At 43.7% G+C, this 13,652-nt stretch overlaps 1 protein-coding gene across 1 annotated transcript in view; it reads left to right on the top strand.

Annotated features, from left to right (window-relative positions):
* The window catches only part of tafa3b (TAFA chemokine like family member 3b), a 112,920-nt gene that overhangs the window by 51,946 nt on the left and 47,322 nt on the right, over positions 1–13,652 (top strand). The window contains exon 2 of the mRNA XM_072277788.1: positions 8,817–8,932. Coding sequence (XP_072133889.1) covers positions 8,818–8,932 — 115 coding nt within the window. The 5' untranslated portion in view covers position 8,817. The remainder of the gene's footprint in view (positions 1–8,816; positions 8,933–13,652) is intronic.

The following is a 13,652-nucleotide window of genomic DNA, read 5'->3' as shown; positions in this document are numbered from 1 at the left end:
ATAACTTGTTATGGTGTAATTAAGTCTGCCCATCAAACTTGTGCCAGCTTCCTTTAGAGCAATCCATTTAGTTCCTATCCTAAGCTCCTGGTTGTAACAATCTAATTATTCCGATGCCTGTTCCCTTTTTGAAGCTTTGCTTGGCATTGTTTCCACCAGCTACACAGGTCGTAATTTTCAGATCATCCCCCTTCCTTGCATGAAAGAGATAGATCAAATGGAAGGCCAAGGTTGAGATAGGTTTAGAATACATGAATACGAGTAGATTGGGGGAGAGCTTTCTCCATTGAAATGTGCTGTCAGGGGACTAGAAGCAGATCCACAGCAATGTTTAAGAGTCATTTTGACAAGTACATGAATAGGCTGGAATTAGAGGGGCGTGGACCATGTACAGGCAGGCGGGATTAGTTTAGAATGGTACTTAGAATGGAGGGAGGAGAAGATGGCGGCACGATGCAGCGCGCATAGCCTCTCCGGTGAAATGATATCGTATCTGTTAAATAGGGGCCATGCACAATTCTGATTTGATGGAGACAGCCGTGAAAGCACGGAGGAACATCTGGAGTAACTTCTGAAATGCCCGGTTGGCTGCCGCTGCTACTGTACAATCGAGAATCTCCGGAGGGAAGGCCCCAAAATCCTCGGCTTTCCCTGCTGCTGGCGACCGGGGCTGGGGTCGAAGCGTTCGGCGGAGATGGTGCTCGGTGTCAAGCTCGAAGTTTTCGGACGACTCAGAGCCGGACTGTGGTCGGGCATGGCAAGGAGAGTTTTCTTCCTTCTCCCGTCTGCGTGAGATGTGGACTTTTGAGAGACTTTGAACTTTTTTACCGTGCTCACGTCCTCCTTATCAAGTTATGGTATTGCTTGCACTGTTGTAACTATATGTTATAATTATGTGGTTTTTGTCAGTTTTTCAGTCTTGGTCTGTCCTGTGTTTCTGTGATATCACACCGGAGGAATATTGTATCATTTCTTAATGCATGCATTACTAAATGACAATAAAGGAGGACTGCGTATCCTCATAATCTAGTCTATTATAGTTGATGTAGACCTGGTCGACCGAATGTGCTGTTCCTGTGCTGTATTGTTCTAAGTTTTATGAAAAAAATGCAGAAGAGATGAAGGATCTCTGCCTGAAACGTCGATGGTTTATTCCTCTCCATTGACGATGCCTGACTTGCTGATTTCCTCCAGCATTTTGTGCGTGTTACTTTGGATTTCCAGCATCTGCAAAATCTCTTGTATTTAGGAAACAGGGTTTGTAAGTTGAGGGTGAACAGTGATATAAGGAATTTGATCAGAGACAACCTTACCTGTGATGGACAGCATTGCCAATTGAACTGTGTTCCAGTGAATGCAACCCCAGCCAGCTCTCCTAAACTTGTATTTTTGTTTCAGTCAGTCTGAGTGAGGTCTATGAGGAGTTGCCATTGACAACCACCCATCTGCAACACCCATAACCAGTCTGTGAGAAATTAACTGAAAATTACACTGGCCTTTCAGAATCAGCTCTTCAATTATTCCTTATTTTGCCTTCATTACATCGGTCCATTTTTATTTTTGGAAGATAACACAAGTTGCTTTGTGGAAGATTCTGCATGAATTTACTAAGTAATCACCTATATCTCTCCCGTTGCTGGGCATCTTTCTGTAGCTGTGCTGAGTGAAGGTTTCACTGTTAGAGGTGCAAATGTGAAACCAAGTTAAATTAAAGCCCCCTCTGCTCTCTCGGGTGAATGTAATTAAATTCACAGCCATCATGGAAAGAGCAGGGAGGTTGTGCACAGTGTCCTGGTCCATAATCATCTCTTGGTCATCACTGCTGGAGCAGATAATTTATCTCACTGCTTTTGACAGGTCTTGAACGTGCATAGGGGGATGTTATATTGTGGGAGAGACTTCAATGAATCATACATCAAAAGTGCCCAGTTGGTTACAAAGAACCGTTCTAGCTATGAAGTGGAATATATATTATACTAAAATGTTATAAAAGTTCTTTAAAAGTTCAGAGTAAATTTTATTATCAGAGTACATGTATGACACCACATACAACCCTGAGGTTCTTTTTCCTGCAGGCACGCTCCACAAATCCCTAGAATAATATCTATAAGAAGATCAATGAAAGATCAACCAGAGTGCCGAAGACAACAAACTCTGCAAGTGCAAATACAAATAAATAGCAATAAATAACAAGAACATGAAATCACAAAATAAAGAGTCCTTAAGCTGGGACAGTTGGTTGTGAGAACATCTTAATAGATGAGTGTACTTGTCCCCTATTGTTCAAGAGACTAACGGTTGAGGGGTAGTAACTGTTCTTGAACCTGGTGGTGCAAGTCCTGAGACTCCTGTACCTTCTACCTGATGGCAGCAGTGAAAAAAGAGCATGACCTGGGTGGTGAGGATCTCTGATTATGGAAGTTGCTTTTCCACAACAACATTTCATGTAGATGTGCTCAATGGTTGGGAGGGCTTTACCCTTGACGTACTGACCCAAATCTACTATGTTTTGTAGGATTTTCTGTTTAAAGACATTGATGTTCCCATACCAGATTGTAAGGCAGCCGGTCAATACACTCTCCACTGCACACCTATAGCAGTTTGTCAAAGTTGCGCCACTGCAATTTCAAATTCAATGCCGCTGTTATCATTCACAAATATATTTACAGTGACTCAAATACGCAAATGTTTTTATTAAGTTTTGGTTTGATTCTTGAGATCTGACATCTTGTTTCACTTTGGGCATAGCAAGAACTCTTGAGTTATTCGTCAGTAGCTCAGCAACTTCCGGTGGCTGGGTAGTGTCCGGATGGCACCGAGCCCAAACACTAATCAATCTGAAACGTAGCATCTTCTAATTTCTTCATGATTGTGGATACGTTCTTCGCTGTAACCTTCTGCAACCTTCACAGTCTCGATATAAATTGTAGGTTCCCAATTTCCATTATTTTACCATTTTTCTTCATGCCTTCCAGTTCAATTTCAAGTTTGAGTTTAATTGTCATTAAACCATACATGAATACCCATGAATACAGCCAAACGAAACAGCGTTACTCTGCGGCCAAGGAACAAAACACGGTACCAACAGTCATACACAGCACAAGGCACATATAGCACATATAAGGTAGCAAGCACATATAAGATACCAGTAAAATACAGTCACACAAAAAAAAGTCCAGGACCCTAAGTCCATGAATGTTGCAGCAGTCTGCAGTTGAAAACAATATGGCTTGTCTTCTGCTGCGCCAACACTGAGGGGAAGCACCAACTCCAGCTTAGATGTTGCACCACACTGCCCTCGACACACCGGTAGAGCTCACTGACTTCACTGCCTCTCTCCTAGGTGGCTGTAAATAGGTGACACTGCAGCTTGAGGCCTGGTCCTCGCTATTACCGAGGCCACGCAGCTCTCCCCGTTCCAACAATAAATCATTGAATCGGACTTGTGGCATTCCACATTAACAATGTCCAACAGTGTCCTGCAATCACAGGAAAAGCCACTAAGATGATCATTTGCTGCTAGGCTGCACGCCGCCTTTGCGCACCGACTTCTCTGACGCTGCTCTGATGTGGGCAGCAGCACGAGCCAGAGCAAGTCCAGCTCTTTCAGTCTCTCTGCCAAAGAGCAACTTGCTGGTGCGGTAGACCTGCAGTAGTAACAACGTTCTTATTGTCCAGCGGGGTCTTGCATTCGTAAAAAAAATATGTTTAAGAAAGACAATAATAGCCTTTGCTGGCCCCGCAGAAGCCACTGCAATTGAGCACGTTGCCACCCGACCAAGAAGTCAGAGCCCCAATCTCTAAATATAGAAACATCGAAATCTACAGCACATTACAGGCCCATTGGCCCACAGTGTTGTGCCAACCATGTAACCTACTCTAGAAATTGTCTAGGTTTTCCCTACCGCATAGCCCGTCTATTTTTCTAAGCTCTATCTAAAAGTCTCCTAAAAGACCCTATTGTATCCGCCTTTACCACCTTCGCTGGCAGTGCATTCCATACACCCACCACTCCCTGTGCAAAAAACTTACCTCTGACATCTGCCTTGTCCCTACTTCCAAGCACCTTAGAACTATGGCCCCTCGTGTTAGCTATTTCAGCCTCTGTCTATCCACACGATCAATGCCTCTTATCATCTTATACACCTCTATCAGGTCACCCCTCATTGTCTGTCACTCCAAGGAGAAAAGGCTAAGTTCACTCAACCTATTCTCTTAAGGCATGATCTCCAATCCAGGAAACATCCTTGTAAATCTCCTCTGCACTCTCTCTGTAGTATCCACATCCTACCGCTGAAGTTTCTTCTCAGACACTGGGAATTAGGCGTCATGTATTAACGTGGATTTAGGAATGTGAACAAATAAACAACAGAGATTTGAAATAAATAAGTCATTTACAAGTTAATCGAACTTAACTATTGGAACCAGAGCTTAACTAGTCAGAATTGAGGAGACTGAGGGTTCCATTTTCTCACAATACAAGGTTAGGTGGGAAAGTAGGCAAACAAGTTTGGTTTACAGAGAAGTTGCAAAGAAGCAAGGAGACCTATAAAGTGAGTGGGAAAGAGGGTTATAGAATATTGTGTACATAGTTAAAGAAAATTTTGTTGCAGTTTGTTCGTCTGTTATGTGCCATGTCGTACAATGTTGGCGATCTTGGTCTTTCCATGATCATGATTGTACTTGGCAAATTTTTCTGCAGAAGTGGTTTGCTATTGCCTTCTCCTGGGCAGTGTCTTTACAAGGCAGGTGACCCCAGCCATTATCAATACTCTTCAGAGATTGTCTGCCTGGCATCAGTGGTCAATAACCAGGACTTGTGATATGCACTGGCCGCTCTTACAACCATCCACCATCTGCTCCCATGGCTTCACATGACCCTGATTGGGGTGGGGGGGGTAGGGGCTACACCTTGCCCAAGGGCAACCTGCAGGCTAGTGGAGGGCAGGAGCACCTTACACCTTCTTTGGTAGAGACAAATCTCTACCCTGTCATCCAATTTGCTACAATTATATAGTCCTTTCGCAAGACCGTGGTTGGAATGCCTTGTACAGTTCTGGTCTCCTCACGTAACAAACAAAATACCTACCCTGGTAATGCAGTTCACTCCATTTACTAAATTCATTAGACTGATGACTGAAATGAGAGGATTAAAACCTTGGGAATGAATAAGATGTACTTAAATGTTGCAGGGATCAGAAGAGTGAAATTCTTAGAGGGGTTATCGGGGTCAATGTAGAGAAGTTACCTTCCAGGAATGTAGAGTCTTGACGGAATTAGTCGTAGGGTAAGGGCTTGGTAGTTTCGAGCCAAGGTGAGGTAAAATTCTTTCAGGTTTCTGAATCTATGGAACTCTCTATCCTTCTGCATTGGAAAAATTTGGTCTTTGATTGATTTTTGCATGGGGGGGGAGTGGAATTCAGAGTTAAGGTGGGGAATATAGTCAATAGCCTTGATCTTCAGGAATGTTGGAAAAGGCTTGATGGAGTGTATAGATGACTTGTGTTCTTGTGTGCTTTATTACATCTGTGACTACTCTTAACAAATAGCTCTTTATTGAAAGTAAAGTTCACTGGGACATCTTGATGCTTTGAAAAGCTCTGCATAAAAGCATCATTCTCTGCTGTCAAGATTATTGAATCCACAGAATTGGTGTTGCTAGTCTCGTACCATGCTCACCAGCGAACCCTACACTATATTCGATCTGGACAGTAACAATGCAGAAATCGTCAATACTTTTGGAAGCTGCTTGGTGGATTTAATAGGTATCACAGTGCATAGGCTCCCTGTGGATTACTCCTAATTGAATTGCTTCATTCTAGATGCACCCATGTGCTTGTCTCCTCCAAGCAAGCATCCAGTTGAGACCGGCTAATGTACACGCCATAAGACTGCAATGCTAAAGAGGTACAGTGCTGCTCATTGACTTCTCTCATCTACACTGCACACTTATTTATTTTGAAGTGCGCTGGTGACTGCATCTTCTTTATAATGCATGAAGGGAATGGAAATGATTTAAAGTGCGGGATCACCCAGCAAATGCATCTGAGCTCTTAACAACAAAACCATTTATTATCATTCCTGAAAAAAAATACACAAAAATCAATGGAGAGAATAAAATCTCAGGCATTTCTTTAAGAGCTAGGCAGGATTAAAGGGAGAATGAATTGGAGTTGAGCCCAGGCTGTCTTGTGAAATGTTACAGAGATATTTCTTGGACCTTAATAACAAAAATAATTAAGTTTTATGGTATATATTGTTGGCTCTCACATAGACTGGAGTGTTTCGCTACTGTGGCCAATAGAACATTACAACACAGTACAGGCCCTTTTGTCCATGATGCTGTGAACTACTTTTTGAACTACTCTCAGATTAATTTAACCCTTCTGTCCCACATACCCCTTCATTTTTCCTTCATCCATGTGCCTCTCTAAAAGTTTATTAAATACCCCTGAAGGATCTGCCTCTACCACCTCCCCTGGCAGGGTGATCCATACATTCACTATTGTCTGTATAAAAACTTACCTCTGATATTGCCCCTATACTTTCCTCCAATCACATGAAAATGATGCCTCCTTACATTACGCATTTTCACCCTGGCTATCCACTTGATTTATGCCTCTGATCATCTTGCACGCCTCTATCAAGTCACCTCTCCTCTTCCTTGAGTCAGACATGCTCTCTAATTCAGGCAGTGTCCTGGTAAATTTCCCCTGCCCTCTCTCAAAAGTTTCTTAAAAGAATCATTGCTCTCTAAAGTAATGTTACAGCATAGGAAAGGAAGATGGATTGTTGGGTCTGCATTTTATCACTGTAATCTCGTGGAATTTATTTTAATCACCTTTAGTGAGGTAGAAAATAATTCTTTGAAGTAGCGTTCCAGGTAGATGGGGTCGTTAAGAGAACTTCTGGCACATTGACCTTCATAAATTAATGTATTGAGTACAGGAGTTGGAATTTATTGTTGAAGTTGTATACAACATTGATGAGGCTAAATTTGGAATGTTGCGTGCAGTTCTGGTCGACCGGAAAGACATCAATAAAACTGAAAGAGTACAGAGAAAATTTAAAAGTATGTTGCCGGGACTAGAGAACTTGAGGTACAGGGAAAAGTTGAGTAGGTTAGGACTTTATTTGCTGGAGTGTGGGAGAATGAGGGGGATTTGACAGAGATAAATTATGAGGGGTATAGATAGAGTAAATGCAACAGGATTTTCCACGAAGACAGGAAAAGAACTAGGGCATTTGGCTCAAGTCTCCTCTGCTATTTGATGATAGTTGATTTATTTTCCCTCTCCACCCTATTCTATGCCTTCTCCCTGTAACCTTTTATGCCCTTACTAATCAAGAACCAACCAACCTCCACTTCAAATATATCCAATGACCTGCCCTCTGCAACTGTCTGTGGCAATGAATTCCACAGATTCACCACCATCTGGTGAAAGAAATACCTCCTCATCTCTGTTCTAAAGGGATACCTTTCTGTTCTGAGGCTATGTCCTTGGTTTAGACTTTACCTCAATTGGAGAGTCTAAAGTAAGAAATTTTTAAGAGGAAGCAGTTTACAAAAATACTATGCTCTTTTCTCAGTTAAAATGCTGTCCCCTTTTCTCAGTTACTTTGTCTCCGCAGGATCTGTTCCCAGGATGTTGCTTTCCTTTCCAGGATATTAGAGAAGTCCTCCTCCTTCAAAGAACTGGGCTCCCCTTCCTCCACCAGAGATGCTGCCCTCAACGGCATCACCTACATTTTCCAAATACCTGCACTCCCCCATTTTCCAGCCACCTTAACAGTGATAGAGTTCCTCTTGTCCTTACCTACCACCCATGAGCCTCCACATCCAACACATCATCCTCCACAACTCCGGTTATCTCCAAAGGAATTCTACCACTAAGCATATCATTACCTAGCCATACTCTCTGTTTTTCACAAGTACTGCACTCTCCAGGATTCCCTTGTCTATTTGTCCCTCCCCATTAATCTCCCACCTGACACTTATCTCTGCAAGTGCCGAAGTGCTACACCTGCCCATGCACCTCCACCCTCACCTCCGTTCAGGGCACAAAACAGTCCTTTCAGGTGAGGCAGCACTTCAGCTGCACATCTGCTGGGGTCGTCTGTTGTGTCTGGTGCTCCTGATGTGCTCTCTTCTACATTGGTGAGACCCCTCGTAAACTGGGGGACGGCTTCCTCGAGCAGCTGAGCTCCATCCACCAAAAGCCGAACTTCCCGGTGGCCAAACATTTTAATTCTGATTCCCATTCCCGTTCCAACATGTCAGTCCATGGCCCTGTCTTATGCCAGGATGATGCCAGCCTCAGCGTGGAGGAGCAACACCTTATATTCCATCTGGGTAGCATCCAACCTGATGGCATGAATATCGATTTCTCTTTCCGGTAAAAGATATTTTCCCTCCCCCACCCCCCACCCCCTTTCTATTCCTCACTCTGGCTTCTTAACTGCTCCAGGATCTCCTCTTCCTTCCCCTTCTGCTATGGTCCACTCTCCTCTCTTATCAGGTTCTTTCCTGTGCAGTCCTTTACCTTTCCTACCCACCTGGCTTCACCTATCTCCTTCTAGCTACCCTCATTCATCTCCCTCCACCTTTTCTACTCTGGCATCATCTCCATTCCTTTCCAGTCCTGAAGAAGGGTCTCGGTCCAAAATGTCGACTCTTTATCCATTACCATAGATACCACTGGACCTGCTGAGTTCCTTCAGCATTTTGTTTGTGTTGCTTTGGATTTCCAGCATCTACAGACTTCTCTTGTGTTTCAAGAATAAAACCTTATTTCTATTTTACAAATTCCTTGCAGGATGAGTGGGAAGTATATACGGAACGTGGGCAAATGGATTATTCTGTTCACCATTTGCCTGATACCTACTTTAGGAAGAGTGAGTCTGGCTTCAACCCATCACCGCAGCCACTCAGGTAAGTACAAGTTTTTTTGTGTGTTTATGTTATGATCAATTTTTCCAAATGCTCTAGTTGTGAATGTCATCTAGAAATAGGATGGCTGTTCTGATTTAGACCCATTTGGAGTTCTGTAGTCAGTTGTGGTGCTGCACATCAGGAGGGAAGGTAATCAGCAAGAGTTTAAAGTGTTAAATTATAAGGGTGCATTGCAGATAGTGGTCTTGAGTTTGGAAGGCAGAGGAGCGAAAGAATCTAGGTGAATAAAATGATTTCATTGGCAGAGATAATATTTCCTCTATTTGAGGAACAATAAGACATAGTGTTGGAATTGGAGCCAATACATTCATGACTTTCCTGTTCACAAAGATAGTAGAGATGGAAGTCTCTCCCTGAAATGGCTACAATCTTGGAATCACTTGGGCTTTCAAAACTGAGATTGATTGTATCTGTTTGGCTATCAGGATCAACGTAGAGGACTAATGCATTAATGGGACTGAGATACATATCAACATACACAAAACGCCGGAGGAACTCTTCAGGTCAGGCAGCATCTATCGAGGGGAATAAACAGTCGACGTTTCAGACTGAAACCCTGCATCAAGAAAGGAAAGAAAAGGGACAAAAGTCAGAATAAGAAGGTGTGGCGAGGGGAAGGTCTGTCCATGACATCCTCCACAGCCATAATATGGCCACACTTGTTGTTCGTTCGTCATCGTCAATGAAGACCTTGACACAATTAATGATGATGATGACTAGCGCTTGATTTGGATTTAAGTGAAGGAGAGTTGTGCAGCGTCAGCCTCACTCTCTCTTCCCAATTCCCGTCTGGATCCAGTGGCAAGACAAGAGTCGAGACAGCTGGAGATGGGACTAGGCGCAGTGGATGACCAGGACATCCTCTCTGTCTTGTCATGTTCTACGCATTCCACAATGCTTGCAGAGACCGTCTTCTTGACCGTTGGACCTTCCATTGGTCTTGTTCGCTCAATCTGCCGGAGTCTGTTTCACATGCTGGGATAGACAACTCCCTATCTCACAGAGGATTTGAGACCACACTTAGGTTGGAGGAGAACCCCTCATATTCTATTTGAGTAGCCTCCAATCTGATGTCTAGAATATGAGTTTCTTTAACTTCCTGTAACTTCGCCCCCTCTCCTCTTTTTTCCACTCCTCATTCTGGTTTCTCTCTCACCCCTTCTCTTCTGCCCTTCAATTTCCTTTGTTTCCCCTCCTTTTTCACTTTCTTCCATGACCCAATGTCCTTTGGACTAATAGATACTTTCTTCTTCAGCCCCCTCCACCTATCACCTTCCAGCATCTTACTTCATCCCCTCTTCCCCCACTCACCCACCTTCTCCCTCACCTGGCCTTGCCTATTACCTGACTCTTTGTATTCCTTCCTCTACCCCCCTCTTCATTAAGTTTTAAAATGCTCGAATCTGTGAGTACCCCCATGGCCTCAATCCAACCCTATCTTTGTCACCTCCTCCAGCTCTACAGTCTCGCAATATCTCTGCATTCCTCCGACTCTGGCCTCCTGAGCAACCCTGTTTTAATTGCATGCCTCCTATGGCTCTGCACTGTAGAGTTAGTCCAGATAAAACTGGAATCTGTGCAACAAGAGAGGAAGTGTTAGGACTACTTATCTATACAGAAGCATATATTTCTTATGACAGAGAAGGGGGTGCATTCAGCCAATCAACTCCAGATTCACTCACAGAAAAATCCCAACAATCCCATTCTTCAACTTATTTCCTGTAACCTATTCTCTCACAAGTGCCCACCAACTCCACTCTGATTCTCTTCCCACCCATCTACAGTGGGAGAACCCTACTTTAGCCTATCCCCTATTGGTGCATCTTTAAATGTTGGAAGATATTGGAGCAGTTGATGGAAACCATTGAAATGGCAGAAAATGCAAACACCACTAAGACAGAACCAGAGGTCAGGATTGAACGTGACTCATTGAACAGTGAGGCCACTGTGCTGTCTGCTTCCTTCTGTGCAGCTTCCCATAGGTGGCCACTCACCCTGTTGCGATACTCAATGCATGGGGGAGATTACTCTGCATGAGGCGTCTCAATGCAACAGTCCTGCTGTACTGAATGACCATTTCAGATTCAAATGCTGCCGACTTATTTGCATGAAACTATGTTCGTCCCAGGAATATCAGCAAACTAATTAGCAAGTCACACAAAGAAAGATGATCACTGTTACCCAAAATCTATGTCAAGGAGGTAGTCATAATCAGAGAGTAGAGAAGGAATTCTGTAGTAAAGAGCCCAAGAAACATTGATGCCAATAATGAAACAATAATATCTATCTATCCAGTTAATTAGTTAGTGACAGAGTACAGACATAGACCCTTCCAGCCCAAGAAGCTCTCATGTCGCCCGGTTACCCATGTGACCAATTAACCTACCAAACTGTAGATCTTTGGAATGCGGGAGGAAACTGGAACAGCCAATTATAATTGGGCTGCACGAGAGGCCAGAATTGGAGGAGCGTAGGGTTATTGGGAGACCTGCAGAGCTGGAGGGGATGGCAATGATAGGGTTGGAATGAGGTCAGGGAGGTACTCACAGAATTGTAAAAGTGAGGTGTTATTGGCTTGATATTGTAAGTAGAAATGAAACCAGCTTCTGCGTCTGCACTTTTTCCCAGTTAGCACCTTCCTGATTAAAACCTTTGGAGTTTGGCCATGCACTATGAAGGAAAGAAAATGCACTTCTCACCCAGGAGAACAGGAACTATGATTGGCTTTGACTGTATTCTAGATTACATGCTCAAGAGGCTAGAACGACAGTTAGCAATGGCTTGGTAATGAGATTTTTAGCTTACTCCTCTCAATGGCTGGAATTTACCTTTCCAAACAGATAAGCTGCTCCTCCTTGGTCCCTTTTCTCTTCTCACCTGATTTACCTTAGTTCTTCCTACATTCACCTCGGCCCCATCACCCTGTTTCTTTCCCCTCTTCTACCCACTCCATCTGTCCCCATATCTATCTATCTCTCTCTCTCTCTCTCTCTCTCTCTCTCACACACTCTCTCTCTCTCACACACACACACAAACACACACACCCACCCCTCAAACTGTTCCCATCTGCCCTCCCACCTCCCTCAAACTGTTCCCATCTGCCCTCCCACCTCCCCAGCTTGCTCCTTGCTCTACTTTCCTCTCTACCATCTGCAGCCCTTTGTAACCTCCATTTTACCTCCAACCAGCTTGTGTCACCATTTCCACTCTTCCCTCCTCCTGCTTATCACCCTTCCTTACCTAGATCTACCTACTGTCTACCAGCTCTTATCCCACCCTTTCCCATCACCTTTTGTCAGATGAAGGGTCAAAGAGCCAAAACTTCGACAATCCATCTCACTGCACAGAACTGTCTGCCCCTCTGAATTCCTCCAGCATCTTGTGTGTTGCTCCAGATTCCAGCAGATGCAGTCTCTTGTGTCTCTAGATCAACAGTGCGTTATGCAATGCACATGTAAGAAATTGACCATAAGGCCTAGTAACAAAATTAGGCCATTCAGTCCATCGATTTTGCTCAGCCATTCCATCATGGCTGACTGATTATCCCTCTCAATCCCATTCTCCTACCTTCTCCCCTAACCTTTGACACCCTTACTAATTGAGAACCTATCAATCTTCATTTTAAATGTATCCCCTGACTTGGCTTCCATAGCTGTCTGTGGCAATGAATTTCACAGATTCACTATCTTCTGGATAAAGAAATTCCCCCTCATTCTAAAGGGACATCCTTCTATTCTGAGGCTGGGCCCTCTGGTCTGAGATTTCCCTGCTATAGGAAACATCTTTTCCACGTCCACTCATCTATATTTGATAGGTTTCAATGAGATCCCGCTACATTTTTCTAAATTCCAGTGATGGCAAAGAGACATCAAACACTCCTCATGTGTTAATTCTGTCATTCCGAGGGTCATTTTCATGAACCTTCTCTGGACCCTCTCCAATACCAGCATGGGCCCTTCCCAATCACCGAGGTAGTGATGATTTTTTTACATCAAGCCCTTCTAGCTCAGTCAGAATCTTTTGGTCAGTTTTCCCCCATTTGTTAAACCAGTGGGTGTGAGCAGGTATTAGATAGATTGTTCCGCCATGTTCACCACTTTAAAAAAAAACTTGTCAGCAAAAGCCATAATTGAATTCACTGCCACAAAGATTTCATTTTGTTCACAAATATTTTCAATTGAAACAAGTCACCAATCAATGCCCTTGTCATTTGCAAGTACGACCCGGCTTGGAAAGGTCCATAGTGATCTGCCACTCATTTATCAAAATAAATTGTTTATCAAAAAGCAGCAGCAGAAACATTGACAGCCAGGGTTGGTGCACAGTGACAGGTAATGAGCATCCACTCAGAAATATATTGGTTCCCGAGCACAGATTTTATAAATATGTTTCTATTGCTCAACAGCTGTTGCCTTCAGGGAATTCGAGAATGGGCTCGAGCTAAGTCTAGGCTGGGTAGACTGTGATGTCAGGTTCCCTTCTCTGAAGTACACCTTAAACACCAATTACGTTTCTGTGGTTGCCTGACAACTTTTATGGCCACATGAAACTGCAGAGTGTTGTGGACACAGCTCAGCACATCACGGACACCAGCTTCCCGTCCATGGACTCTTGTCTATTCTTCTCACTGCCTCGGTAGAGCAGCCAGCATAATCAGGGGTTCCACCCACCCCAGGCCTCCTCTCTTCCTTCAGGCGGA

This window comes from Mobula birostris, chromosome 14, assembly GCF_030028105.1.
Source record: "Mobula birostris isolate sMobBir1 chromosome 14, sMobBir1.hap1, whole genome shotgun sequence".
Taxonomy (NCBI): Eukaryota; Metazoa; Chordata; class Chondrichthyes; order Myliobatiformes; family Myliobatidae; genus Mobula; species Mobula birostris.
This window is presented reverse-complemented; position numbering and strand designations above follow the sequence as displayed.